General features: G+C 45.0%; 1 protein-coding gene and 1 long non-coding RNA gene across 6 annotated transcripts; both read right to left on the reverse strand.

Annotated features, from left to right (window-relative positions):
- Positions 1 to 7,182: 7,182 nt before the first annotated feature.
- Positions 7,183 to 18,884, reverse strand: LOC123580751. Its single transcript, XR_006703443.1, has 2 exons — positions 18,848 to 18,884; positions 7,183 to 7,528 (listed from the first exon to the last, which is right to left on the reverse strand). It is a non-coding gene; the product is annotated as an uncharacterized LOC123580751 (long non-coding RNA).
- On the reverse strand, positions 8,375 to 20,750 carry MCFD2 (multiple coagulation factor deficiency 2, ER cargo receptor complex subunit). Of its 5 annotated transcripts, none has more exons than XM_045445963.1 (4): positions 20,631 to 20,750; positions 14,721 to 14,881; positions 13,782 to 13,941; positions 8,375 to 8,452 (listed from the first exon to the last, which is right to left on the reverse strand). In XM_045445963.1, exons 2-4 carry the CDS (start codon positions 14,867 to 14,869, stop codon positions 8,390 to 8,392), a joined length of 372 nt encoding a protein of 123 aa, XP_045301919.1. In that variant the 5' UTR covers positions 14,870 to 14,881; positions 20,631 to 20,750; the 3' UTR covers positions 8,375 to 8,389. The 5 variants fall into 5 exon arrangements, with proteins under 5 accessions (XP_045301919.1, XP_045301916.1, XP_045301917.1 ...); XM_045445960.1 differs by lacking the exon at positions 8,375 to 8,452 and adding an exon at positions 10,628 to 12,112 and having other exon boundaries at positions 20,631 to 20,745; XM_045445961.1 differs by lacking the exon at positions 8,375 to 8,452 and adding an exon at positions 10,628 to 12,112 and having other exon boundaries at positions 20,585 to 20,692.
- Positions 20,751 to 27,552: the final 6,802 nt, after the last annotated feature.

Below are 27,552 nucleotides of genomic sequence, written 5' to 3' on the forward strand. Positions count from 1 at the left end.
GTATGCTGGTAAACTCTTTGAAGAGAAAAAAAAAGAAGGCTTGACTTGCAGGGCTTTTGCCAATCGCTATGGTGTAAATACTGTCACCACAACTAATTTCACACTAACCAGTACTAACCAGTTTCAGCACACTACTTGACCACCAGCATCTGGAAGTTTCAGTTTCATCTCCCAGTTTCAGGTAAGGATCATTTCCTGAACCTGAGACTGACCTGCCACCCATAAGCAGAAAATTCCGGGGACCAGGGAGGAACCGGGACTGGCTGAGTCACCTAGGGCTCCACCCCACACCCACCCAACCAGATCCTGTGGGGCAGCACCTGAAAACATGTGTTCTACACACAGACCTGTTATGTGCACTGGAGTTTGGGTACCACCCAGCCCTCAGCTGCCAAGAAGGTTATCAGGCCAGTCACCCCAAAGGCCCCCTCCCACAGCTGTCTCCCACACGCAGCAGGAGCCCAGGTATCTGAGGAGAGAGATGACAGCTTCCCCGGTGACCCATACTAAGATTCTGGTCTCGGTGTCCACGTGGGGGCTGGATCATGGTGGTGAACTCGTAGCTCTGTCTTTATAATTATCTCTTTTCACCACATCTAGGATTCCACTTGATTACAAGCCGCACCATTATTTCATTTACCACCAAGAAAAAAAAAGTGTTGCCAAATTATTTTAAAATATGAAAAAGTACACTTTAGAATCAGTGAAATATGATCTATGCAGTGTATGTACATTCACATACACATTTCACTTCACAACAGTTCATTAGTCTGCCCTTTGGAGCGCCTGGGTGGCTCAGTAGGTTAAGCATCCAACTCTTGATTCCCGCTCAGGTCATGATCTCATGGTTCATGAGTTTGAGCCTCAAGTCGGGCTCTATGCTGACAGTGCAGAGCCGGCTTGGGATTCTCTCTCTCGCTCTCTCTCTTTCTCTCTCTGCCCCTCCCCCATTCACACAGGCATGCTCCCTTTCTCTCTCTCAAAAAAAGTCTGTTCTTTGAGGGAAAGGCTGGGTCTCACCCATCTTTATTTTGTCCTCTGTGATCCATCAGGCTTGGTTGAATAAATAAATGCCTACCAGCATATCATTATACACAATTTCTTGATCACTTATCAATAAATGCCCCAGGCTCTGCACCAAGCACAGTACCTTTAATCTCAGCAACAATCCTATGAAATAGGCACCAGATTCTTGCCACTTTACATAGGAGATCAATGAGACTCTGGGAGGCCACATAACTCGTAACAATCCCACCTGCAAACGAAACCCCGGGTCTGAGACTCCTGACCCCATTCACAATACCAGCTCCTCAAAGATGTTCAAAAATGTTCACTGAACTGAACTGCAGAGTGCTTCCACGTTAGTCTTTTGCTCAAGGCTGGACAATAAACCAGATTGATTTCTCGTTGGTGCTTAGGTTGTAGAAGGACGAATACCATTTTTTAAAAAAAAAGCAAAGTTTTCTCACTTCTGTTGGGGTTTCAGCTTTCTTAGACTTTGTGAAGAGAAACAGGCGGGCGGATTTTCTGAGCTTTGGTAACGTCTGGAGGGCTTGCTGGAATCAGACCTTTAGGTTGTAAACTCCAGGGCGCAGGCACTGACAAAGTTCTCCCCCACCAAATCTCCCTTGGGATTTGGTTCTTGCAATCTACCCTGTTTTCCAAACCCAGGTTGTGTTCCATCAGTTCCCATGCCTCTCCACCCCCACCCCCACACTGCTACAACCTGGGGGTGGCCTTGCCTCCCTGCAGAGCCATCCTAATGAGTGTGGGAAAATCCCTGTGCTCCTCCACTCAGCTGCAACCAGGTGGGGATTTTTCAGAAGGCATTTGTATTAGGAGAAGAAAGCACAATAGCACAGAAGATGAAAAAGCTTAGATTGCTTCACCAAGGTGTAGACACACACTGCTTTGGCTGGCTCAGAGTTTACTGGGTCCACAGCATCACCACTGCCCTTCCTCTTTCCGGACATCACTTCCATTGTTTGTGACTAGCTTACTAATGCCTTTCTCCAAAGTAGTTCAGTCCAGGTGGGTTTTATTCTTTTCAGGTCCTTAATTTCCTTTTTTTTCTTTTTTAAAGATTTTATTTTTAAGTAATCTCTACACCCAACGTGGGGCTTCAACCCCCAACCCCAAGATCAAGAGTCACACGATCTACATACTGAGCCAGCCAGGCGCTCCTCAAGCTCTTATTTCTTTTGAACGGTTTTGTTGTTGTTTTTAGTGTGTGCAGGTGTGTTTTTGTCATCGTTGTATGCGAGCGTGGGGTATTCTGTGGGGGTTTTCTGGTGGCCATTTGACACAGGGAGATTTGAGGAAGAGCCAGCCCATCTTTCTGCCCATGTGAAGGATCCTGTGCAAGGGAGGGACAGTCCCCTCCAATTAAAGAGACCATGTGATTCACCTCTGCCACTCTGGAATACATGGAAGAATTTGATGTCAGCCTGCCTCTTGAATCTGAAGATTAAAAGGCTGTTGTTCTACCACGAAGCAAACAAAGTGGCCGACTCCACACAGAAGCTCTCCATGTTCCCGCTAATTTTCAGTGACCCAAACACGATCTACAATAAAGTCTCACCACACCTGATTTGCCTACTAAGAGCATGGGCAATACGTTTGGGAGCTAGCTTAAGGTCTACTTCTACTAGCCTCATTCATTTTATGTTTCTTAGTGTTTTTATGTTAAAAACTGTATCACGGCACTATGACAGAGCAGTTTGTACACAGAACTTTTCGTCTAGACCATCATTCTTAACTGCACCCCAACTTCTGATTTCATGTTTGTGAGTTGCCTTTGGGCTTCATCCGCATACAGATTTTAGCTTTATTGCAAATCACAGTCTGTTGTAATTTAAATTTTCCAGGGGGACTGAACAGCCCAGTGAGCATTACTGCTCACACCAGCACTGCTTCTCTGCTGCTGCCCTAAACCTTTCCATTCCACCAAAGACCCAGCCACTCTTCCCCTCCATTCTCAGTATGTGGTCACACACCTATGACAGGGACAGTGTATCCGTGTAAGTGAAGTGCAGCATTAGGTCTGACACACAGTAGATGCTCCATAAATGCTGGGAGGAATACGAATTTCCCATGCAGACCAGTCAGATTTTTCTTTGTGACCTTGGATGGTCTACCTAACTACCCATGCTCTTCCGCAGCCTCCCTACTGGAGGAACAAAATAATGCAGCACTAATTCTGTCTGGGAAATCCATGGGGGTGGGAGGTAGCGGGAAGGGGAGTGAGCCTGAATTTTCCAGGCCGGAAACCTAACTGAGTATTTAAAAAAAAAAAAAAAAAAAAAAAAAAAAAAAAAAAAAAGAATCCCCTGGATGCTAAGGGAAAGGACAGTCTGTGGAACACTGCTGCCATCTAGTGGTTTACATGCAAATGACAAATTTTATGCTAAGAGACCAGAGGCATTCAAAAGGGTAATAAAAATCTCAGAATCTTCAAATATTGGCATTTAAAGAATCATCACAGGCAGAGAGTCAACAAATGCTGATCAAGTCAACAAATGCTCCTTCTGGGCCCAGCCCCTGCTGTGCACTGGAGTGGGGCTAGAGAAGACAGACTGGTCCACCAAGCACAGGACCCCGCTGAAACAATATCCTGCAGAAAACAAGCAGACTCTGGTGGAGGGCAGGGGACTGGAATCTCACTTTATATACATCTATTTGGCTTGTGTTTTTAAAAATAGTTCTTACTTAGGGGCGCCTGGGTGGCTCAGTCAATTGAGCATCTGACTTCCACTCAGGTCATGATCTCACAGCTTGTGGGTTCGGGCCCCAGGTAGGGCTCTATGCTGACAGCTCAGAGCCTGGAGCCTGCTTCAGATTCTTGTCTCCCTCTCTCTCTCTGCCCCTTCTCCGCTCATGCTCTGTCTCTCTCTCTCAAGAATAAATAAACATTAAAATAAATAAATAAATAAATAAATAAATAAATAAATAAATAAATAAAAATACTTCTTACTTCAGTAGTTATAATGAATTTATTGCATATTACTGACCATATACTCCCTAGGGCAATGATTCTTAACCTCTGACCCTTCTTAGATACACTTCAGAAGATCCATGAACTTGAGTGGGAAAAAATTACATCTTTATTTTCCTGAATCTTGAAATGAAATTTAGCATTTTTTCAAGTATGAATCAAGCAACAAACTGTGAGTTTGTGAACCTGTGACTTCATTATTCATAGAAATTATAAAATATATTCTTATCATAGTACAATTGTTGCAGAGATCTCAAATTATTTATTCATCACTACTTTGAAATTATGGTGATTAAACCTGCTGCTAGATCTTAATATTAATTAGATAGCATATAATATTAAATCACTCACCTTTTAAAATATGTTGGTATGTGTATTTCAATATAATTGGCTACCAGCATGGGCACTGGCAAAACCCTTTGAAGAAAGTCCAGGGACACCTGGCTTAGCACCCTTGTCCCTTCAGACATGGTCACCTTATTCCCATCTCACGCCCCAGAGAGCGTACAGAATTTAGCTATGGAGACCAAAGCCTGCACTCTGGGGACACCGACAGCCCTATTTACTGCATTCTGATTCTCTAACATCCATGAAATTCAAGGCCTCTCCCTTAGATCTCAATTTGGACACCTAAAGGATCTCTTCTCTCAGACTCACCAACTATGACCACACCTCCCCTCACTCTACTGTCTTTGGCTGTAGCCACAGCCAGGGACAAAGGCACTCAGCTTCCTTCAGTCCTCCAGCCTCCACGAAGGCCAGCCCCGCCTACCCCACCCCCACTAGGGCACAAGGACCTCTTCAACCTCTCTCTCCCCTCTCTGGGCAGCAGGGCCTTTTAGCCTTGGCAGACATGACCTGCACGTCCTTCCCCAGCCACCCAGTGGGAAGGCAATTAGAAATTCATGAACAGAAAATGCCCAGTGCAATGTTTCCTTTCAACTCTGGCAGAGTGAAGCAAATTCTCTGAAAGCTCCTGAAAGAAGACTATAATTGTGAGCACTGCCAGCACAGCCCTGGAGCTGAGACACGAAGCAACAGGCCTGTTCCAACACTGTCCCAGGGGTCCCAAGTTTAAAATCGCCACTGGGGTGTTGAGAAGACAATACTTTGTCTTTCAATACTATGTTTTTAAGCTTTTATCTTGAGATAATTTAGATAACTCACATGCAGTTGTAAAAAATATGAGAGAACTTGTGCACCCTTGACCCAGTTCCCCCCAATGGTAGCATCTTCCCAACCCATATCACAATATCCTAACCAGGATATCAACACTGATTTAGTCAAGATACAGATCATTTCACCACAAGGATGTCTCATGTTGCCGTTTTATAGCCATGCCCACTTCTCTCCTGCCCCCATCCCCTCCTTAATCCATTTCTATGATTTTGTCACTTCAGGAATCCTTCACTCAGCATAATTCTCTGCAGAGTCATCCAGGTAGTTGCTCATTATCAATACTTTGTTCTTTAGATGGTGGGGTGGTATGCTATGGCATGAAGTACCACAGCTTGTTTAACTACTTACCTGTTGAAGGATATCTGCATTGTTTCTGATTTGGGGCTATTATAAATAAAGCTGCTATAAACATCCGGGTGCAGGGTTTTGTGCAAACATAAATGCCTAGGAATGCAACTGCTGAGTCATATGGTAGCTACATGCTTCTTTTTTTAAGAAGCTACCAAACTGGGGGCGCCTGGGTGGTGCAGTCGGTTAAGCGTCCGACTTCAGCCAGGTCACGATCTCGCGGTCCGTGAGTTCGAGCCCCGCATCAGGCTCTGGGCTGATGGCTCAGAGCCTGGAGCCTGTTTCCGATTCTGTGTCTCCCTCTCTCTCTGCCCCTCCCCCGTTCATGCTCTGTCTCTCTCTGTCCCAAAAATAAATAAATGTTGAAAAAAAAATTAAAAAAAAAAAAAAGAAGCTACCAAACTGTTTTCCAGGGTGGCTGTACCATTTCACAGTTTACCAGTTCGAGTAAAGTACAGAAAACTTGCTGTTCTTTATATTATTCTATCCTCCTTCATTTGCAATACAATTGTGTTATATTTCTTCTGCATACATTCCAAACCATATCTGACTGTGTTGTTTTTTTGCTTCAACAATTAAGCATAATTACAAAATTTGAGAAAGAAAGTCTATTGTATTCACCTATTTTTTTGTTTTCCATGGTCTGCCTTCCTGATATTCTAAGTTTCCTTCTTTTACTGAGTCGTTTCTGTTTTAAAAACTTCCTTCAGCCATTCTTTTAGGGCAGGTATACTGGTGACAAATCCTCTTTGTTTTCCTTTGTCCAAGAATTATCTTTTCTCTTCATTCTTTTTTAATTTATTTATTTTGAGAGAGAGAGAGTGTGTGTGCTCTCAATTTGGGGAGAGCCAGAGAGGGAGAAACAGAATCCCAAGCAGGCTCCAATGCAGGGCTCAATCCCACCAACCATAAGATCATGACCTGAGGCGAAATCTGGACTCATCAGAGCCACCTAGGCACCCCCACCCCTTTCATTCTTAAAGGATATTTTCTTAAGATCTAGAATGCTCGATTGAGGGTTCTTTCCTTTCAATACTTGAAAATTATTGGAGGGGTGCCTCGGTGGCTCAGTTGGTTAAGCATCCAGCTTGGGCTCAGGTCATGATCTCATGGTTTGTGAGTTCAAGCTCCGTGTCAGACTCTGTGCTGACAACTCAAAGCCTGGAACCTGCTTCAGATTCTGTGTCTCCCTCTCTCTCTGCCCCTCCCCTGCTCATGCTCTGTTCCTCTCCCTCTCAAAAATAAATAACACATTAAAAAAAAAAAGAAAAGAAAATTATTGGGCCTCTTCTTTCTGGCTTCCATGGTTTCTGACAAGAAATATACCATCATTCAAGTTGTTTTCCATTATAGGTATGCTATTGTTTCTCTCTTGCTGCTTCTGAGATTTTTTTTTCTTCTTTGTCTCTAGTTTTCATAAGTTTGACTAGGATAAGTCTTGGTAGGTTTCTTTGGGCTTATTCTCTTGGAGGTTTGTTCAGCTCATGCATCTACAGATTCATGTCTTTTGTCAAATTTACAAAGTTTTCAGCTGTTATTTCTCTGAGTACTTCTTTAGCTCCAACCTCTTTCCTCTTCTGGGGCTCTGATGACAGAAAGAACATTAGGTCCGTTGTTATGATCCCACATGTCCCTGAAGTCCATACAATTTTTTTTTTTTGAGTCTTTTTTTTAGTGGGTTGGTCAGGTTAGGTAACATCGACTGTTCTATCTTCCAGTTTACTGATTCTTTCCTCTGTGCCCTTCATTCTGCTGTTGAGGTTTTTATTATGGTTATATTTTTTTTAGTTCTCAAATTCCATTTGAGATCCATTTATATCTTCTATTTCCTTGCTGATACTTGTTTTTATTTTTCCATTGGTTTCATGTTCCTAATTGTTTGTTGAAGTATTTGTATCATGGCTGCTTTAACACCCTTGTCAGATCATTCTAAAACCTGTTATGAAGGGCACCTGGGTGGCTCAGTCGGTTAAGCAGCTGACTCTTGATCTCGGCTCAGGTCATGATCTCACAGTTTGTGAGTTTGGCCCTGCGTTGGGCACTGCACTGACAGTGTGGAGCTTGCTTGGGGCTCTCTCTCTCTCTCTCTCTCTCTCTCTCTCTCTCCCCCTCCCCACTCACTCTCTAAATAAATAAATAAACTTAAAAAAAAAACCTGTTATGGGTGCTGACATCTTTGACACCTGGACATTTTTGTATTATATAATGAGACTGGACTTTATTTAAACCTGTTTTAACTGATTTTCCATGATACCCCTGTGGCAGGGGAAGGACAGGTGCTACCTCCTTCCTAACAGGTGAAGGAGAAGTCTACTCCCTACTCAGCCTCCATCAATACCCAAGGCCAGCAGCTCCTCCTTACTGCTGGATGTGGTTAGGAGTTTGGATTCCCCACACGGTCTCTCCAGACACTGTGGTGGAGGTGACATTGTTATCCCTGGGTGGTGAAAGGCCCGACCCCTCACCAGGCCTCCTCCGACACACCCCACAGAAAGGGGGCGGGGAGTCTCACTCCAGCCAGTTAGGAGTTCCTGGGGATGGAACTCCAGGTTTCCTGGGGTTCTCCACTGACCCTGTGGGCAAGAACGGGGCCTTGTTACTGTCCAGGGATTGGGAGGAATGGAAGTCCCAGCTCCTTACTTGGCATCATCTGGCATCACCTCAAATACAGGAGGGAGGATAGCACCTCATTACAGCATGGCAAGAATGGAGGCCTAGGCTCCCCACTCAGTCTCTGCTGGCAGGGCCACAGTTTTCCCTGTGGTGTTTGGCTGGAATAGAGAAGCTATTGTCTAAAAGTTTCCTGCCTTGTTAGATTGCCCTTTTCTTCATTCTGGCTAGAGAGAGCAGGTTTTTGTTGGGGCTTTTTTATGTGTGCTCCTTTTGGCATTTCTGGGTTGCTGGCTTCCTTAGCTCCAAGTCTGGATAGATCTGGTGAAAACAAACAAACAAACAAACAAACAAAAAACCACAAAACACACATAAGACAGAACTCACCACCATGTTGTTGCTTACATCCCAGTGTCCCTAACCAGTCTGCTTTCTTCCCTCCACCTTTCAGACTCTTCTTATGTTTGTTTTACAAATAATTTTCCAGGGTTTTGTTGTACTTCGTTAGAGAATAGAAGTGTATCTACTCCATCTTCTCAAAAGGCAGAGGCCCTGGGTTTTTTGGTTTTTTTGTTTCTTGTTTTTAACATCCAAAAGTTCAGACATAATGTTCATAGTTTCTGCTACTAATTCCCTAGTTGAAATGTTAGATTGGTTGGGTCCTTGATAAAATGGATTTCCCCTTGAGGTAGAGATGTGACTTAGCTCTTGTTTTTATTGGGGATGCTACGTAAGAATATTTCTGTGTCCTCTGATGATAACACCTTCAGGGGAAGTCTGGAATATGACACAAAGGCTTTTTTTTCTCCTCTCTAGAAGGTACTGAAGTCCAAAATCTAGATCAGAGAGGTTACATGGCAAACACACAATAAACACTCAATGAATGAATCAACAAATGAACAAACTCAGGACTAACCAAAAATTAAAAGCACTGATGTCTCATCACTTTGTATTTAGGAACTTGTTGGGTTATGCTATGCGTCTAGCTAAAGTTAATAGGCTCTTCATATGCAACTGAGATGAAGTATGAATTAGTACAACTCTTCTGGATAGAAATTTAGCAATACTTACTAAGGCTTAGTAAGTAAGCCTTACTTCTTTGCAGGTTCAAACATCAGTAATCCACTTTCCTTAAGAAGTAAGAGTATAAAAAAGATTTGTGTACACAGATACCACAACATAATTGTCAACACCACATAACAGAACACCCTAACTTGTAGTTCCTCAACAGATGGATTGACATCCATGATCTATCCGTTCAGTGGAATAGAGAACATCTTTTGACCCCTGCTCCGGAGGAGTCATCAATCCCTTTTTAGCCCCTCCAACCCCTGCAATGCAATAGGGGCCCAGGCTCTCTAGCAGACTGAGGAACAGGTGACTGAGTATTAAGTATTTACTTTGTGTAGTGTCAGGCACTTACTAGATGCTTTCTACATTTGCCCTCATTTTGTTAATCCTCTTCTCCTTTCTGTAGGTAAGTTTTATTGTAGTAATTTTTTAGATGAGAAACTAAATTTCAAGTTCGCAGCTGAAGAGTAGCAGGCCTACGATTCTGACTCGACTGCCTGAGTCCAAAGCTTATGCTCATATAAGGCTGCCTCTCTTGGATAGATTTATCCCCATTTTAGAGATAAGGAAACTGAGGTGCAGAGATGTTCCTGATACATTCTGAAAAATCCTTCAAGTGGGTTATGAGAAGGCTAGAAGAGAGGAGGTATGCAAGAATGTCACTGTGTCCCTAGTATCACAGGTCCCTCTCCCACCAGGGACATTTGCTAAACAGGACCACAAAGGCTAGCATGAAATAGTTACAAAGGGAAGTCAGCTGTGAAGGAGGAAGGAGGAAGCAGGTGTCCGTCTCGTCTATTTAATGGGGTGACTCTACCTTGTAAGGATCTGCTTCCTTCCCCCTCCAGCTGCCTCAGTCCCTTCCCAGCAGCCAACAGGATGAGGTTGTTCTGGGAGCCCACCCATTAGATCCATCCAGAGGGGCAGCTCTGGATGAAGAAGAGCCAATGCAACATCCAAAGATCTTCGGGGGGCAGGGGAGAGAGAAGGCAATGGTTAACTTCTTTCCTTCCTTTTCAAATGGCAGAACAAGGTCATTCCCAAAATGCCAGGGGAGACTGTGCTTTTTGCTTGGGCCTGGGAAGCTTTCAAAAATGCTACCTAATTAAATTTTCTGGCAAAGAAAAGACAGTCACCAGACTCCAGGAGAAAACAGTTACTTTCCTAAGCTAGACAATGCTGTCATAATCTGAACGTGGCCAGAGAAGAAAGGTCCAAAAGGTGATTTCACTCAGAAGAAGAAATGCATCAAAGCAGAAAGTGACTGATTACTGGGAGTCTACCCCTGCCGAAACAACAGGGCACAGCCAGGGAGGGTCATAGGACCTGTGATGGAGCAGGCACACGGAAACATCTGTACTAAGTAAACAAAACCTTCACGTGGGAGGAGAAGACCCCTGTTGGACAAAAATCAACTGCTCTTCATTTTGTTTCATCAGCTTTATTGGTCATATACCCAGGATTCAATATATAAATCTTTCAAAATAACTAGATATTACAAGAATAGTTTACAATTCAGCTCTGATTGCACAAATACTTGACACAGGAAACCATTTTTTACAAATACATACGTTTTCTTATAAGAATACTTCAATAAAGAAAATAGGTCTCTATGCGTCTTACAGCAAATCCTAGGCAGTTTTTTCCCCTTTCAGCCATCATTTCAGGTTTTTTACCACAGCAAGTCCACCACATCCAATCGACCAAATCACAATCTGCTGCTACTTCTCATTTTCAACTGTTACTGAGATCCGCGCTCTTAATTAAGAGTTTTTAGGCTTCTTTTTTTAATCTTTCCTGATCTGAAAGAATTCACATATTTAAGCTAGAAGAGGTCATTTAAACACCATGCCTTCTAAATATAGCTTGCAGCAATATGGGTGCTGGGTGATCTCTCTCCTCACTTAGGCAAGACCAGCTAGTAGCTTTACCCCACTGTGCCAAGCAGGAGGGATAAAGTCCTTGCGTTCCTAATAGTTTCTAAGCAGCAAAAAACAAACCCTAGAAATAAGAGTTAAATACAAATATTAAGAAAGCTGAAACATTTGCTAATGATTAGAATAAAGAACATTTTAAATTCAAAGTCTCTCCTAAGACGAAGAAGACACAAAAGAAAGGATGTGGCAGTAGTTTTACAAAATACTGAAAAACGAAAAAATGCTAATCACTTAGGTCAGTTGTGTATCATTCCCAAAGTGCCAGAAGACACAGAATCTTAGACTTTATGGCTAGCTGAATTCAGTATCTGGCATCCTTCTTATGCCTTGTGACAGTCTAATACTCACTTGCCCAGGGTGGGGGCAAGCCATCATTCAGGCCAGGGGAACTTTGTGGAATACTGACCACTTTTACCTAAAGAGACAGAATCCACCAGGAAAACATGTGGCATTTACGCCATTCCCTCACTGTCACTGAAAAGTGTGTCTAGTTGGCAAAGCTTCTCTTACTTTTCCGGTAGCATGAATGCAAACCAAGAGACCAGCAGCATCCTACAGTCAAGTTCCTGAGTACCACACTCCAGCTGTCCAATATTCTTGAAAGGATTCTTTAATCAAGCCCTTGTCCAGTAAGAGATTTAACAGTACTTGGGGACTACAACTATGTCCTGCTTCTCTTCTATTTCTCTTGATTTCTCTTTCTCACCCCAGGGTAACAAATCGCTATAGGTTTTTACCAAAATACTGTTGCAGTTGGAAAGGAGTTATTTCGCATTACCGAAAGTGTTTAATCACATTATGACGGGTCACATTCGCATACAACTAGATGGCCAAACAACGTCTACTGCAGTGATTTTGCAAATTCCGCATAGTCAATGTATCCATCATTGTTTTTGTCATCGTCTCTCAAAACACCATCTATTAGATTAATCAGTTCGGCTTCACTCATTGGTGGTGCCTGTTCATTCGCTTCCTACAAAATACAAATTAGACAACGATGAGTCGCACGTTTTACTGGAAGTGCTTAGCTAAAGTCTAAAATGTCCATGTTCATGTGTCCAAAAACTCCTTCCATGTAGTATGTGGCTACTTCTAGGAATCTACAAACCATATAACAGACATAGAGTCAATTCATAAAAATCCAATTTAGAAATTATATTTGCCAGTGAAAAAGAAAGATGCAATCAAAGCAGGTCCTTGCTTATGTTTTAAAAATTACTTTTCCAAAAAAAAAAAAAAAAAGAGGGGCGCCTGGGTGGCGCAGTCGGTTAAGCGTCCAACTTCAGCCAGGTCACGATCTCGCGGTCCGTGAGTTCGAGCCCCGCGTCGGGCTCTGGGCTGATGGCTCAGAGCCTGGAGCCTGCTTCAGATTCTGTGTCTCCCTCTCTCTCTGGCCCTCCCCCGTTCATGCTCTGTCTCTCTCTGTCTCAAAAATAAATAAACACTAAAAAAAAAAAAAAAAAAAAAAAAAAAAAAAATTACTTTTCCCTCTTTTCTAATTACAGAAGTAACACATGTTCACTGGAGAAAGCTAGGTCTGGCTTACACAGAATTATGAGGTTCATAATTCCCACAAACCCATTCTAGAGAAAAGCTGAGAGCTCGTGCTCTCCCGAGGGTCAGCTCTGGGTGCAATGTGCCCTTGTAAAGTGCAAACGGTCTGCACTGGACAGCGTCCTGGGGTCAGAACAAGAGGAAGGCACTGCCAACCAGGAGACCATGTTACAGTCTTTGAGACAAAGGTGTTTCCCCTGCTCCGGAGGGAGCTGCAGCAGGGCTCACTGTGCTGAGTGCTATGCTAACGCTGTTCACATTCTGCCAATTCTTCCTTTGCCACCTCTCCCACGTGTACCCTTTGCTCTCCTGTCGCTACCACCAGCCTCGCCTTCTGGGACTGCTGAATCCCAGGTCCTCTCCCTGATGCCAAGCTCTCCCCGCGTCCATCAGTCTGCCTCCCACGGCAAAGGACCTTCCCGCGACACTGCCACTCTTCTGCACAAAGCCATTGTTAGCGCTCCCCACCACCTTCAAAGCAAACCCGAATCTGCTCTCCTGCTAGCCACCAGGAGCACGCTCACACCACCAGCTCTGCCTGTCCTCCTCTCCACATTATAGACTGAAGTGTGGCAGGGCAGGACAGACGCTAGACCTGGACACATCTGGATTTCAGTTCCCTCACCTCTAACATGGGGGTAATAACAGTGCCTGCCCAGCCCACTCCCAGGCTGCTGCAAAGACTCTGTAAATGCTCTGTAAACCGCTTCATACAGAGCACTGAGTAGTATCACACAAGTCCTCAATTATTACTGAGTCCCTTGATCGCTTGGTTTGCCACCCTTAAATAAAACGGCTTCTCCCCTGCTCCGCATTTTGATGTGGTCTGTCCTTCAGGTGCTGGTTCTCAAGCTCTGGTGTGCAGTGGAAGTCCCTGGAGATTCTGCCTCAGTAGGTCACCCTGTGTGAGAAGTGCCTCCGAATAGGGAAAGTGGCAGAACGGAGCGATGAGCAGACAAAGAAGACACAGCAATACAGTTGTACAAGGACAGCACAGGTCATCAAGATTGAAGACTGAACCTTTTAGGGGGGAGGGGGGGCGGAGAGCACTTTCTGAGATGCTGCCCACTGAGCTACCGCAGACCTACCTCCTTATGGACGTGAGTGATGGCTGTGGACAGCTCCAGGCCATCAAGCAAATTATTGCCATCATAATCATGCATTTTGAAATAATGGAGCTGCAGTTCTTGTGGGGACATCTCCGCCTCTGGTTTGTTGATGACACCTTCTAGATGCTCCATGATATGCCTAAAAACCGATAGTCAGACTCAGACCACTTGGCAGCAACCCCAGGATCACACCAAAACGTTAAGAACTGAAAAGTTCAAGATCTTAAGGTTCACTCATTCCAGAAAAACAGAAAGCGTGGCAAAGCACACTCAAGGATGATAGATACAGGCAAGGCCATGAAAGGGGCAGGGAAAAGTCAAACAGTTCACCTGCTAAGCTGGCAAGATTATGGGTGTTTTCCTCTTTATTATTAGAATGCTGTTATAACATCATGGGAGACTAGCAATTAAACACATTTTTTTGAACCAATTCAAGGAAAACAAATTATGTGTGAGCCTAACTGGCCCAGGACAAAAGTTGCAACAAATAATTCAGTGTTAGAATGTGACAGTAAAAAAAGGAAAAGCTCTAGTCAGTCCAGAAACTTTAGTTTTATCCTGGATTCTGTCACCACTACTGTATACACGTGTGTGAGAATATGTGTGTGTGTGTGTGTGTGTGCGCGCGAATGTGTGCATGCACGCATGAGCATGAATGCAGAGGGGTTGTCTGTATGTCTGTCTGTGGAGAAAGAGAGACAGGATGAATTCAGGCAAGTCATTTATCTCATCTGGGCATCAAGATCCTCCATCTATGAAATGATGATGGAAAAAGACTGCCTGATTTACAGGTGGCTATAAGGAATAAATAGTCACTCTTGAAAAACGTCAAGGAGTTGTACAAACAGTAGAAGGGTGGCTACCGACTGCAGCTGCAGGGGGGAGGCTCTGGGACCCCAGCCCTGGCTGGATACGTACTCTTGGTCGTGCACTGTATTCTTATCCAGGCCCACGCTGCCAGGATGGGAGAAGCTGGCCCCAGGCTCCTCAGCCCCGGCACCTGGAGCACAGAAGGCCCAGAGCAGACCACACAGGAAGGGGGTTCTGAGCAGCCGCAGAGATCTCATGGTCGCCGGCACCTGGGAGGTGGGGAACATAGAAGGTGCAGGTGAAAACACCAGAGCTAAGGTTCTTTCAAAACATGACAGTGTGCTGCTCCTGGAGAAGGAACTCAGTGAAAGGAACGAGGTTGGGGAAGAGAACATGTCCAACTGGACCTAAGGCCAGCTCTGCCACTACAGTGTGGGATGACCTTGGGCACTCCAAGTCCCCATCACTCAAAGAGCGGGTGGGAGGGCTTCAGCACATTTCCTGAAGCTCCTTCAGAATGCCAAACAACTCAATGAGAGGTTAAAGGGATCTGAAGATTACTCCTGCCTACAAGAAGCTTACCGTCTGGTGAAATACTTCCTATGGAGAGCACTAAAAAGGCAGAAAGCGAGGTGTCCTAAAGAAAAATAAAAAACTGAGAGTTCAGAGGAACAAATTTCCTCTGGGTGAAGGAAGATCAGTGAAGGCTGGGCCCACAGTTTGCTGTGGACGTGCAGGACTGAAGGACTAAGGCAATGCTGTGAGCAGAGCAGAAGGTCAGACAAGTGGGAAAGAAACTCCAAGTGGTGTAGTCAGGGGGAGCCTAGAGGATATGAAGCAGGCAGAATGGTGGACAATGGGGCACAGAGGTTGACCAGGCTCTATGGGATATGGCTTTGCATGCTAGGCTAAGGAGGCTGAAGTTTCTGGAGAACAGATGGGGAGCCACTGAGGATTTGTGAATGGGAGATGAGATCAGAGCTTGGTTTCAGAGTGGCTCATCCAGCAGCACAATGGGGGCAAGGTATTTGGTGGAGCAAGACCAGAGCTAGGAATGTGGCAGTTGAGGGAAGCGATGAGGCAGGTCAGATCAAGGCCTGCAGTAGGGGACACGGGAAAGAGGACATTAATCCCTGCCTCATCCATCTCCCAGGACTGTGACAGGTAACCCAACCACTGTGAAAGAGCAGCAGAAAGGAGAGTTACACAGACGTTAGGATTCCATTAAGTACTCCCAGAGTTTGGCTAGACCTGCAACTATGGTCAATAAGATACAGTCAGCTACACAGTAAGTTCCTGAGGGCAGGAGTGCTTCGTTCCCAGGATTCCCCACCAAGGCTCAAGCAGGCCTCTACGATTTGTGAAATTCAAAATCCCAGTCTTTCCGGGGGCTTATAGACCGATCTCAAAAAGGTGAAGGACTGCCATACCAACTAAGGCAATGCTGTGAGCAGAGCAGAAGGTCAGACAAGTGGGAAAGAAACTCCAAGTGGTGTAGTCAGGGGGAGCCTAGAGGATATGAAGCAGGCAGAACGGTGGACAATGGGGCACAGAGGTTGACGAGGCTCTATGGGATATGGTTTTGCATGCTAGGCTAGGACCATGTTGGTCCTCCATACCAACACAAGGACTACATATCCATCTCCCAAAAGGCAGCACAAATTCTGCTGATAACAAAGGCCAGTGATTTCTAATGGGCCAACGGTAGCCACAAGACCAAACCAATAGCAGTAAAGAGAAAGCTTTAGGGTACTGGTCATTCCTTACATCCATCACACACACAGCTCACTCCAAAGCCTCTGTACCTGGGGCTGGAAAGGAGCTGTGTGGCAGCCCTCTCACCCATCCCAAAAGGTGGGACTCCGGGAGAATACCATCCCCATGACGTTCAGGAAAATTTCCCAAACCCATTTTGCCTATCAGTGGTAACCCCTTCAACAGTTCCTTCCTAAAAGGAACAACAGTCGCTGGGGTGTAACTTCCAGGGGGCCAAAACGCAGCATCTAATCTTACAACTGTATAGGGACATCATAATGCAACATCATACTTAACAGTAAGAAATGATTTTTAATATTTAATGAAAAAGAGCAGACTGCAAAAGTCTGTGAAAAATAATTTTGTAAAAAAAAAAGTGTATATTTCATACATAGAACAATGGCTAAAAATGGTTAAAAGATTATTTTCTGAAATAGGAGGTGTGATTTGGATTTTTCTTCTTTTTACTTTTCTCAGTTCCTACTAAGGATTCTAAGGATTCCTAAGGTCTAATGTTCCTACTATAAACAAGTTTTTCTTTATAAACCTGTATTTAATGTGACTTACCCCATAATTTTGCTCAAATATGTATGAATGGAATTTAAAGGGGGGGGGGCTTCCATTTAATTCTCATCCATAGAAAATAATTCAGGACCAGAAACTACATTTCCAGTTTTACCAAATAAAAGTGTCCAGACCCTGACAAGGCCACTGCCACTGTATCTGGTACCCGAAAACAAGGTCTCAAGTTACTCCCAGCAGTGACTGCCCAGGCCAGAGCAGAACAGCTTGGTCTAACCACGTATCTTAGAGTTCTGAGACAGGAGAGATCAGAGAGGGAAGCCAGTTCCTCCCAAGCCTCTTAGACTCATGCACAGTAGACATCGCTTTCTCCAGCAAGCCTTCTTCAAATCTGAGTCTGGCTTAGGTGTTCTTCCCATTCGCTCCTGAGTGCCTCCCTTCAGAAGGGTCCGTTCTGACAACAGATGCGAATGCGACCTTGAAAACTGCCTGATTACTTGTAAGTGCTCCCTGCTGGACTGAGCTCTATGAGGGCAGGGAGGGAACCACATTCCCAGCAGCAGGCACAGCGCCTGGCACAGGGGCTGACGGTTTCAGCCTGTGTGCCACAGTCCTTAGTGGGCGGTGGGGGGAGGGATTCCCATCTTCACAGATACACTGCCGAGTTTTGATGTCAGTGTAACTGAGCATAAAACTTTTTTTTGGAGATATCTATCAGATAGTCGAGTGATCAATGAACCCATAGCATAATTTCTTATAACTATGTGGTTGGAAGCTTAGTATCAAATTGTGTATGTGTGTGGAGGAGAAATAGGTTCTATTTAAAAAACACCAAAAAGAAACCAAGGGATAGATAATACGGTAACTATGGGTCCACATTCTCTCAAGGGAAGCAGAATAAAGGTCAAGAACCAGTTGATGTGGACATGTCCCACTTTGGTTTGTCGCAGCAGGTTTCTAACAGAACATAACACAAGTCCAATCAATCTACCAAACACAGAGGAGAAACTTTCCCTCAAGTGCTACAGCGAGAACAGGGAATCTGCCACCTAACAAATTAAACTGTCACATTCAAAAAGAAACATAAGCAACTCCCCTTTGCCTGAAGAACATGTTGCATCACCCATATTCCAATGATTTAGTTCAAGGCCATGAGCAAACAGGCTGTTAGATAAACCCCAGCAGTTCCCAAGCTCACTGCCTTCTTTGAGAAATTATAGAGGCCAGACTGGAAAAAAATCCAAAGGAGAGACTTCTGAAAGAGATTTCAGAACCCAACCCCTGCTTTCAGACATCCTTGACAAGGAGAAGCCTCAGTCCTGGGAGGGAAGTACCAGACCAGGCTCAGTAGCCAGTCTCAGCGTAATATGGCTCCCCTTACCACTCCAGCAGCCTCTTCCAGGCCCAGAGCCTTTGCTCCCAATGTTCCATTAACCTGTCTGCTGTCTTCCTTCCAGGCCCAGTTCAAATGTCATTTCAGGCTTCTTCCAGCCACACCAATCTTTCTCTCCTCTGACTTCAGTCTGCAGCGTCTCACAACATATAGTCACATATTGTTGTTTTCCCTCCCTCTGTGAGGGCCAGGACACTGTCATCTCAGTCTCTCCCTTACTCTACCAATCACAAATAAGCTGACTGGAGAACAGCATATCCTCAGGTCTGATTCAGGGCAGTGGGTTTTGGCACCTAGATATGCTGTTCCCTATCACAGAAGATCTGGCCTAAGCTGGAAAAATAACCCCTTTGGAGCTCTCCCACCAGGGACTGCCTGGCCAGCTTGGTCCACCCTCTCCTCCCATTGTGTCATTAGCCCTATCAGCATGTTAAGAGTTTGGAGCCAGCCTTCCTCCTATAAAGATTGCAGCAGCTGTTAGCAGGTTTTCTCTCCTGCCAGGGGCCCTCACTTAAGAATTCAAACTCAGGGGCGCCTGGGTGGCTCAGTCGGTTGACTGTCTGACTTCGGCTGAGGTCATGATCTCGCAGTTCACGGGTTTGAGCCCCACATTGGGCTCTGTGCTGACAGCTCAGAGCCTGGAGCCTGCTTTGGATTCTGTGTCTCCCTCCCTCTGCCCCTCCCCCACTCATGCAGGTGTATGCTCGCTCTCGCGCTCTCTCTCTCTCTGAAATAAGTAAATATTAAAAAAAAAGTTTTTTAGTTAAAAAAAAAAAAAAAAAGAATTCAAACTCAAAAGCAGCCACACTCACTAATATCCAGACATCCTGTACCCAAAGTCAATGCCAAAGAAAAACTCTGAACGGTACTTCCCATTTACCACTGCCACAGTCCTGGACTGAAGGCAAGAATACAGCCAGGTTCCTAGGCCAAAGAAACTGCTACATGGGTTGGAGATTGAGAATTGGTTCTGAAAAGCAGAACATTTAATAACTTGATCCATATGTTTATTTGGGGAGCCCGAGAAGCGGCCAGGCTTCATTATGCATTTAACCAACACACTCCTTACTAACAGCCTGGTGCCACACAAGGTACTGAGGACTATGGCCCAGACAGGTGCCTGTCACACTGATTACAGCCTGGTGGAAAAGAGAGACTAATAAATAGACCCCTATGGAGTACCGCTGAAACCCTAACCCACACCTGGAGTAACACACGAGGGAGAAAAGGAATTTTTTCAACTAAAGTATAGTACTTCAGGCAGAGAGAAAACAATGTAACCAACACCTAAGCCTGTAAGAGACTTGGTCCAACCTAGGAACTACAAAAGATTCAAGAGGGTCGAAGACACAGTAGAGAGGTAGAAGTGGATGGAAGCATATGGTTAGCTTGTCTAAATAATTCTGCAGGCTGGCAGGGAACTGAAACCTGCTACTCTGGGATAAGCAGGCCCATTTGATAAGGAGGGTGTTTGGCCAGGGGGCCTAATCCATTGGAACAGAGTGGGGAAGAGAACTAGAGTAAGGTAAAAACAGAACAGGTCATGAAGGGCCTGTATAAGCTATGTTCAAGAGCTCGAAAGAACAATGAAAATCCACTAAGGACAGAAGGGGAATGGGGGAAGGGATCTGCTGACATTAACAGGTCTGTGTTTTAAGATTATCACTCTGGCTTTCCAGTACAAAACAAACTACAAAGGATCAAAAGACCAGTCAAGATGTTACTGATGTAGTGCAGGGGTGAAATGACGGTGGCCTGAACTAGCTGCAGCAGAGAGGCCATGGATCAGGGGCGAAGTGGGAAGTATCTAAGAGACCTGTGATAGATTCGATTGGGTGGGTGAAGGAGTGCCGAGCCGGGGCGGGGATGGGGGGCGGGGCGGTTAGAGTGACGCCCAGGTTTCTGGCTTGGGCATCGGGTGCATGGTGGTGCCAAGCCCAGACAGGGGATTCAAGAGGAAGTGGGCTTCCCCCATCTTCCCACTCGCTTGGCCAGACAGGACCTGTTTGTTGTGACCCCCTCTGGGACACAAGGTACCGGCGGTAGACGAGAGTAACGCCCCCAGCCGGGCCCATCTGGCTTCAAAGCCCCCGGCCGCCTCTGTTCCAGGAGAGTGGCTGTGCTCCCGGCCGCCGGCTAAGCTTCCCGAGGCAGCGCAGAGGCCGAGACCCCTACTCAGGCCGCTCCCGCCCCCCAACCTGAGCCGGAAGCCCCGAGCCCCTGAGAGAAGCGCCGGGATCCCGCCCCACTGCGGACGCCTGAGTGCCGCCCCAACGACCTCCTCCAGGGTCGAGTCACAGACCTTAGAGGACGAAGCCCGGGCCTCGGCTCCTCCTGGGTTCACTCACCCTCGCTGCACCCAGTTTCCAAGCAGTTTTCCTCAGACGCGAAGCCTCCTAGCATGAGCCTCGCCAGCCCCCGTCCTTGCAACGCTTTTCCTCGCCCTCCCCGCCCCGCCGCTCTGTGCGCATGCGCGCTCCCCTCTGGCCGCCCATTGGCGCCACAGAGTCCCACCCCTGCCCGGCGGGAGGCAGTGTGGACCGCTAGGGTGATTCCACGTGTAAAGGGCCCGGGACCAACTAGGGCCTGGCAGGCGCAGTTCCTCAGCCAGCCAGCCAGCCTTCCCGAGGGCGACAGTCGGCTCTAGCCTAGGTTGGGCCACTTGAGCCTTCTCGGCCCGGCAGCTTGCTAGGAATGTAGTCCAGCGTGGAACATAGGATGGCTAATGGGGATGGGGAGGATGCTACAGCTGGCTTCCATTCGGCCTCCACCTTTACAGGTTCCTCGGTTCCTCCACCTGTAGGTTTGGAAGAAAGATCATGGGAATCCTAGTTCCACTTCTCATGAAATGCCTAGAAGACGCTGGAGCCAGCTAGAGATCCTGCGATTCCAAGATTGTCCTACTTGCTGCAGTCCACAAACCGCTTAAGCTGCAAGACCTATTCAATTGTATACGAATCCCACCAAGATTTCATGGGCAGCCCAGTTCAAAAACCACCTTACCTGTGCAGTTAGTGAAATCACCTTCTATCTCAATAGAAGACAAAGCACTTCAACCCCTTCCCCCCACCCAAACAGACCCACAAACAAAAGAAGCCATAAGCCCCACATAATCCTGCTCTTACACCTTTCCCCCTATACAATACTATCATTCCATGAATATTTATTGACCAGATGGGTAAATGAGTGTGGGACCGTCATTTTTTTAAATCCCTTCTCCCATTTGTGTTCATAAAGATACATAATCATTTTTCATATGAGCCTGGATTCAGAAAGGGACACACTGAGCAAGAAAGAAAGGGGTTAAGTGAGATGATCCCAGAAGCCTCCCTGTACTCTGCTTTAGCAGATCAGTGCCTTGAAAGGTGGCCAAGGTAACTGCCATTGACAGTACCCCATTTCTTCTCCCATCCTCATCTGAGATTAAAATCTGTTAATCCTCTCCCAGAGAAAAATCCCAGGATCCCAAAGTCCCTGAAGAAACCCTATTAGTTCAAGACCCTTTCTTTCCTTAGTTTGAAGTTTGGGTTACTTTGATCTAGTTCATTCTTCAGCACTGCATCTGTCATCCACCCATTCTTACATTTGCCCATTTATTCATTGATTCAGTAACATTTCTTGAGTACTTCCTATGTACTAGACACTGCGCTAGGAGCTACTAGATATACAAATAAGACATAGTCTTGTGTTCTCATTCTATTTAACCAACGCTCCCACTTTTTCTGTGGATCTTAACCTCTATGTCTTTCTCTAGAATTACCAATTGCTCCCTCTCTAATAGACCATTCCCATCATCATATAAGCTTGCCCTCTGGTTTCTATCCCACCATACTTCTGAAACTGCAATCTCCATGCAAATCCAGTGGTCCCTTCTCTGTTCTGTTTTTGCTTGCCCTCTCAGTACTATTTAACACAGTCAACCACTCCCACTTTGAAACACTTTCTTCTCATTTTCTGACATCATGCACTCTTAGCCCTCCTATCTCATTGGCTATTCTTTCTTGAGTTCTTTTCCCTGGCTTCTCATCTCCTGCTCAACCTATAAATATCAAAGTACCCTGGGTACTATCCTGAGTCTCCTCTTTATCTACCCAACTCCTTATGTGATTTCATCTAGTCCTATGATTTTAGGTACCACTTATAAGCAGGTGGCTCCAAATTTTCTCTAACAATGACCTCTCCCTGTAATTCCTAATTCCCTAAAAAAGTGCATACTTGACGAATGTCTAACTGGCATCTCAAATTTAACTTGGCCTCCCCAAATATTTTCATCCCCAAGCATGTACCTCTCTGTTTTGTTCATTTTAGTGAATATCATTGCCATCCATTTAGTTCTTCAAGCCAAAATTCTAGGAGATATTCTTGTTTTTCCCCTAGCTCTACTGAGGTATAATTGGTATCCATGAAACCATCATCTGCTACCTGTACTTCTGTGAGAGCTTCCTAACTGACCTCCCTGCACCCATTATTGCCCCCATTCTAGTCCATGAATGAGAGCACACATTTATTTAAGCCATTTATAGGTGAATGCGCTGTAACTTGTAGTTGAACCAATTCTTAACAGGCAAATAATTTGGTACCAGAAGTAGTACACTAAAAACATACACTAATGTGGAATTAGCTATATGAAGGTTAAGGTATAGCCAGTAGTGAAGACTCCATTCCAAATTGGAAAGTTGGTGAGCAACTTGTTAAGCAGTAGTGACACTGTCAAACTACTGTCACTTGCTGGACCAACCGAAGTTGTATTGTAGGAGAAATCTCAGGATCAATATAAAACGTTAGTGGTGTGCCTTTTTTTTTTTTTTTTTTTAAGTAGCTTTCAGCAAGTGAGTGACAAATCTAGATTAGAGATACCTGATTTGAAAGCAGAGATTAAAAATAAGGCCTTGGTAAGGGTGGAATTCCTTACCTGCAGTTTACAACCTAAACTGACCTAGTCCCACAACCTGGAGTCTCACTAGCTTGAAATAAATAATTTTCTTTGTATACCCAGCACAAGTGGAAGCAGGGAAGAGGCAGCTTTATCAGGAGAGAAGATTGAGGCCCAAGGTAGCAAAAATGGACTATAGGTGGCATCTCTGCCTGCAACTGTTGTTTTGAATTGCCTCAACTGTAATTGAGCACACAAAAAGCAGCCCCTAGAAGACTTAAATATTCTGATACTTGATTTGCTTGTTTTGCAAAATTAAGCACTCGAGGTATACACAAGAAACTAACAAAAGAGAACAGAGGTGAGAATATGACCTTATTATTACTATTATTATTTTTGAGAGAAAGAGACAGAGTGCAAGTGGGGTAGGAGCAGAAAGAGACGGAGACACAGAATCCAAAGCAGGCTCCAGGCTCCAAGCTGTCAGCACAGAGCCTGTTTGGGGCTCAAGCTTACAAACCACAAGATCATGACCTGAGCCAAAGTTGGGTGCTTAACCTACTGAGCCACCTAGGTGCCCCAATAAGACCTTAATTTATTTCTTTTTGTATTTTTTTTTTAACCAAGAAAAATGTTACCTATTTGGAAAAAAAAAATTTATTTATTTATTTTGAGAGAGAGAGCACACAAGCAAGGGAGGGTCAGATAGAGGGAGAGAGAAGATCCCAAGCAGGCTTTCTGTCAGCCCAGAGCCTGACGCAGGGCTCCATGGGGGGCTGGATCTCATGAACCATGAGATCATGAACTGAGCTGAAATCAAGAGTTGAACCCTTGGGGCGCCTGGGTGGCGCAGTCGGTTAAGCGTCCGACTTCAGCCAGGTCACGATCTCGCGGTCCCGGAGTTCGAGCCCCGCGTCAGGCTCTGGGCTGATGGCTCAGAGCCTGGAGCCTGTTTCCGATTCTGTGTCTCCCTCTCTCTCTGCCCCTCCCCCGTTCATGCTCTGTCTCTCTCTGTCCCAAAAATGAATAAACGTTGAAAAAAAAAAATTTAATAAAAAAAAAAAAAAAAGAGTTGAACCCTTAACTGACTAAGCCACCCAGGCACCCCATGGGAAAACATTTTTAAAATCTTTAATTAGAAAACCATTTAAAGACCCCGTAGATAAGTTATTTGATTGTTATTACTCAAGCATGGAATTGACCAGAAGCCTAACAAATGATTGAGGGAATCACTTATGTCCTTAAAATCTGAAGCCTGGTCAACATCAGTCTGTTACTGTTTAACACTTAGGGCAATCCCTGGATTCCTGAATCCCCTCCAACAGGAAGTGGGATACAAACACTGGCATTCTACACAACCAGGGCACAGAACAAGTAAGGGGCTGGTAGATTCCCCAGTCAAAAACTTAATATACTGCCACAGAGGAGATCCCTTACTATATATGTCCAGCAGGATTGGATGTGGTTTACTATGGGGGTATATTATGCTTTGCATGCTTTTTTTCTTTTCTAAAAGGAAGCTTTCATTGTATCTTCACACTGTGCACTGAAAGTATTTGCATACATTTTATTGTTGTACAGCTATAGACGAAAGACACACTCCTATTGTCCTTTACTCACAAACACAATACCTCTGACATCAGATGTGTGGATTTTCTCACCACACCAAGCAATTCTCTGCAACACCAGCTGAGTGTACTACAATGCTATTCAATTCTGACACAAACTGGAGTTAGTAGTCTAAGGGCTCAATCCCATGAGACTGCCCCCCCCCCCCCGCACTTCAGATGACAATCACAAGTAGTAGGTGCCCAGGTTATCCACAATTTCTGTCCGACTTGGCTAAAAATTGGAGGTTCCCATGACCCCCTTCTTGGATTTGATCATTTAGTAGAATAGCTCCCAGAACTCAGGGAAATGCTTACTGAGGTCTGCCAGTTTATTACGTAATAAAAGACACAGTTGAAAATAGCCAGATTTGGAAATACAGAGGATGAGGTCTGGAAGGGTCCCAAGTGCAGGAGCTTGGGGTCCTGCAGAGTGGGGGTGCCCCACCCTCCCAACACATGGTTGTGTTCACCAACCCAGAAGGTCTCCAAATCCTGTGCTATTGGGATTTTTATGGAGGCTTCCTGACATAAGCATGATTGATTATTAGATCAATCTCCAGTCCCTCTCTCTTTCCTGGAGGATGGAGAGTCAGATTGCAAGTTCCAAGCTTCTAATCATGGCTTGGTCTTTCTGATGACCAACCACCACTCGGAAGCTATCCAGGACCCTAACAAGAGTCATCTCATTACCACAAAAGACACTCCTATCACCCAGGAAATTCCAAGGGATTTAAGAACTGTGTCAGAAACCAGGGTCAGGAATCAGGGTCAAAGATCAAATACTAGAACAAAAGATGTTCCTACTGTTCTTATCACTTGGGAAATTACGAAGGTTTTAGGAGCTCTGTGCCAGGAACCAGCAGTAGAGACCACTACATGTATTTTCTATTATTTCACAACAGTATATACAAAGGAAAGTACACATATAGAAAAGCATACAGCTCCATAAATTTTCAGAAATTGAACACACCCATATAACTATCACCCATATCGAGAAACAGAACATTACCAACATCCTGGGAGTCCCCCCTGTGCTCCGTCCCAAGTACCACCCTCTCCCCAAAAGGTAACTGCTATCCTGACTTCTAATAGCACAGAGACATTTTACCTGTTTTTGTATTTTCTATAAATGGAATCACACAATACACACTCTTTTGTCTCTGGCTTCTTTGACTCAACATTATTTTGAGATTCACCTACAGTGTGTGTAGTTTTAGACCATTCTCATTTCTGTATGGTATTCTACTCTCTATGCACATCTAGGTAGTTCCCAGTTTGAAACTATTGTAAACAATGCTGCATTGAATGTTGTAGAACATTTCTTTTGTTGCACATCTGTTTGCATCTCCATCAGGTATTTACCTGGGAATAGAACCACTGGCTTATAGGGAACACAGATATTCAGCTTTACAATATACTGCCAAAGTTTTCCCAGGTGGCTGTGACCATGGATACACCAGCAAAAGCATGTGAAGTTCTGTTTTTCCCCATTCTCCCAACACTTGGTACTGTCATTTTCATTTTTTCAGAGAACTTAACCTTTAGTTTAAGTCGGAAGGCCACAAGAAACCCCATCTGGACCTGGAAGAGGGGCCTGTACACAGAGTACCTGGACCCATGCTGTCTGTAGGAGCTGGCTGACATTTTAGGATCACCTCCTTTATGGAGGAGTGAGAACATTCCATGCAAAATGTGCATATGGGAAAGAGGGGTGTGTGGGGGTTATAGGTAACCAAAGAGCTGCACCATGTTGACTCCAGTGAGTTAGACTGGGTGGTAGCCCAGTTTCAATTTTCCACCCTCTTGCTCTTGTCTATCCCCATAATAAAGACTAAAAAACATTAAACACTCACTTTTCCATCTTTTTTGCAGCCACATGACCACATGACACAGTTCTGGGCAATGAGACACGGGGGAACTTGGGAAATCTGCATTTCTAATAACAGATCTAAGTGACTGGTACCAACCTTTCCCCATCTTCCAGCTCCAAGTGGGGATGTACCACCTCAGCAGTAATCCTCAACCATGAAGGCAAGTCAGGGAGAATTTCAGAAAGGCTACTCCCATGCTTTGGAGCTGCTGAGCCAGCACGAGCAGCTGCCTGCCTCCAAATATTCTGTTATGTGGGGAGAACTCCTGTTTAAGCTATTCTATGACAGTCAATTGCATTTCTAAGTGATACTGAATTGACCAAAGTGAGGTCACCGAGGGCTCAGGAAGCAGTTAACGTGGAATGCTGGACAGCAGCCAGATTGCAGTGCATGATGAGCACCTGGTAGGTAAGCACCAGGTACAGCAAATACGGGCAAATCTTCCAAGCACTGCTATGAAGGGAATGGAAAGTAGCTAGAGAGGACACAGGATCCAGGAAGGGTGGTCTTTAAGATGGAGTGCCATGTGCATGTCTACATCGTTTTGGAAAGAAGCCAGCAAAGATGAGACTGTAGAGCCAGCAGAGTGGAAAAAATTGAAAGGGTAAGGTTACTGAGGCGGCAGGAGAGAGTGGATCCAAAGCCCAGATGGGGACAAGCCTGAAATTTGGGAGGCATGGCTATTTTCTGAAAAAAGCCGTGGTTGGAGGAGGGGCAGGGAGACTGAGCGGGTCAAAGTTTGAGATCACTATGGTGTAACTGGGAAAGCAGACTGCCTAGGAAAAACAGAGGCTTTCTGGTCTGAGTTGAAGGTCTAGGTGAAATTGGAAGTTGTTCATTTATAATGGTATAATGGTACAGTCTTCATTATTATTTGATTATATACAATTGGTAATGTATGTTTCTTGAATTTTAA

The sequence above is a fragment of the Leopardus geoffroyi genome, chromosome A3 (assembly GCF_018350155.1).
Source record: "Leopardus geoffroyi isolate Oge1 chromosome A3, O.geoffroyi_Oge1_pat1.0, whole genome shotgun sequence".
Classification (NCBI taxonomy): Eukaryota; Metazoa; Chordata; class Mammalia; order Carnivora; family Felidae; genus Leopardus; species Leopardus geoffroyi.

Excerpts from the sequence above, each read along its gene's own strand:
- MCFD2 (XM_045445960.1), bottom strand. The coding sequence starts at position 14,869 with ATGAGATCTCTGCGGCTGCTCAGAACCCCCTTCCTGTGTGGTCTGCTC. Across the intron at positions 13,942-14,720 it reads AATACAGTGCACGACCAAGA|GCATATCATGGAGCATCTAG; the intron begins GTACGTATCCAG and ends ATCGGTTTTTAG. Across the intron at positions 12,113-13,781 it reads TCACTCACGTCCATAAGGAG|GAAGCGAATGAACAGGCACC; the intron begins GTAGGTCTGCGG and ends TGTATTTTGTAG.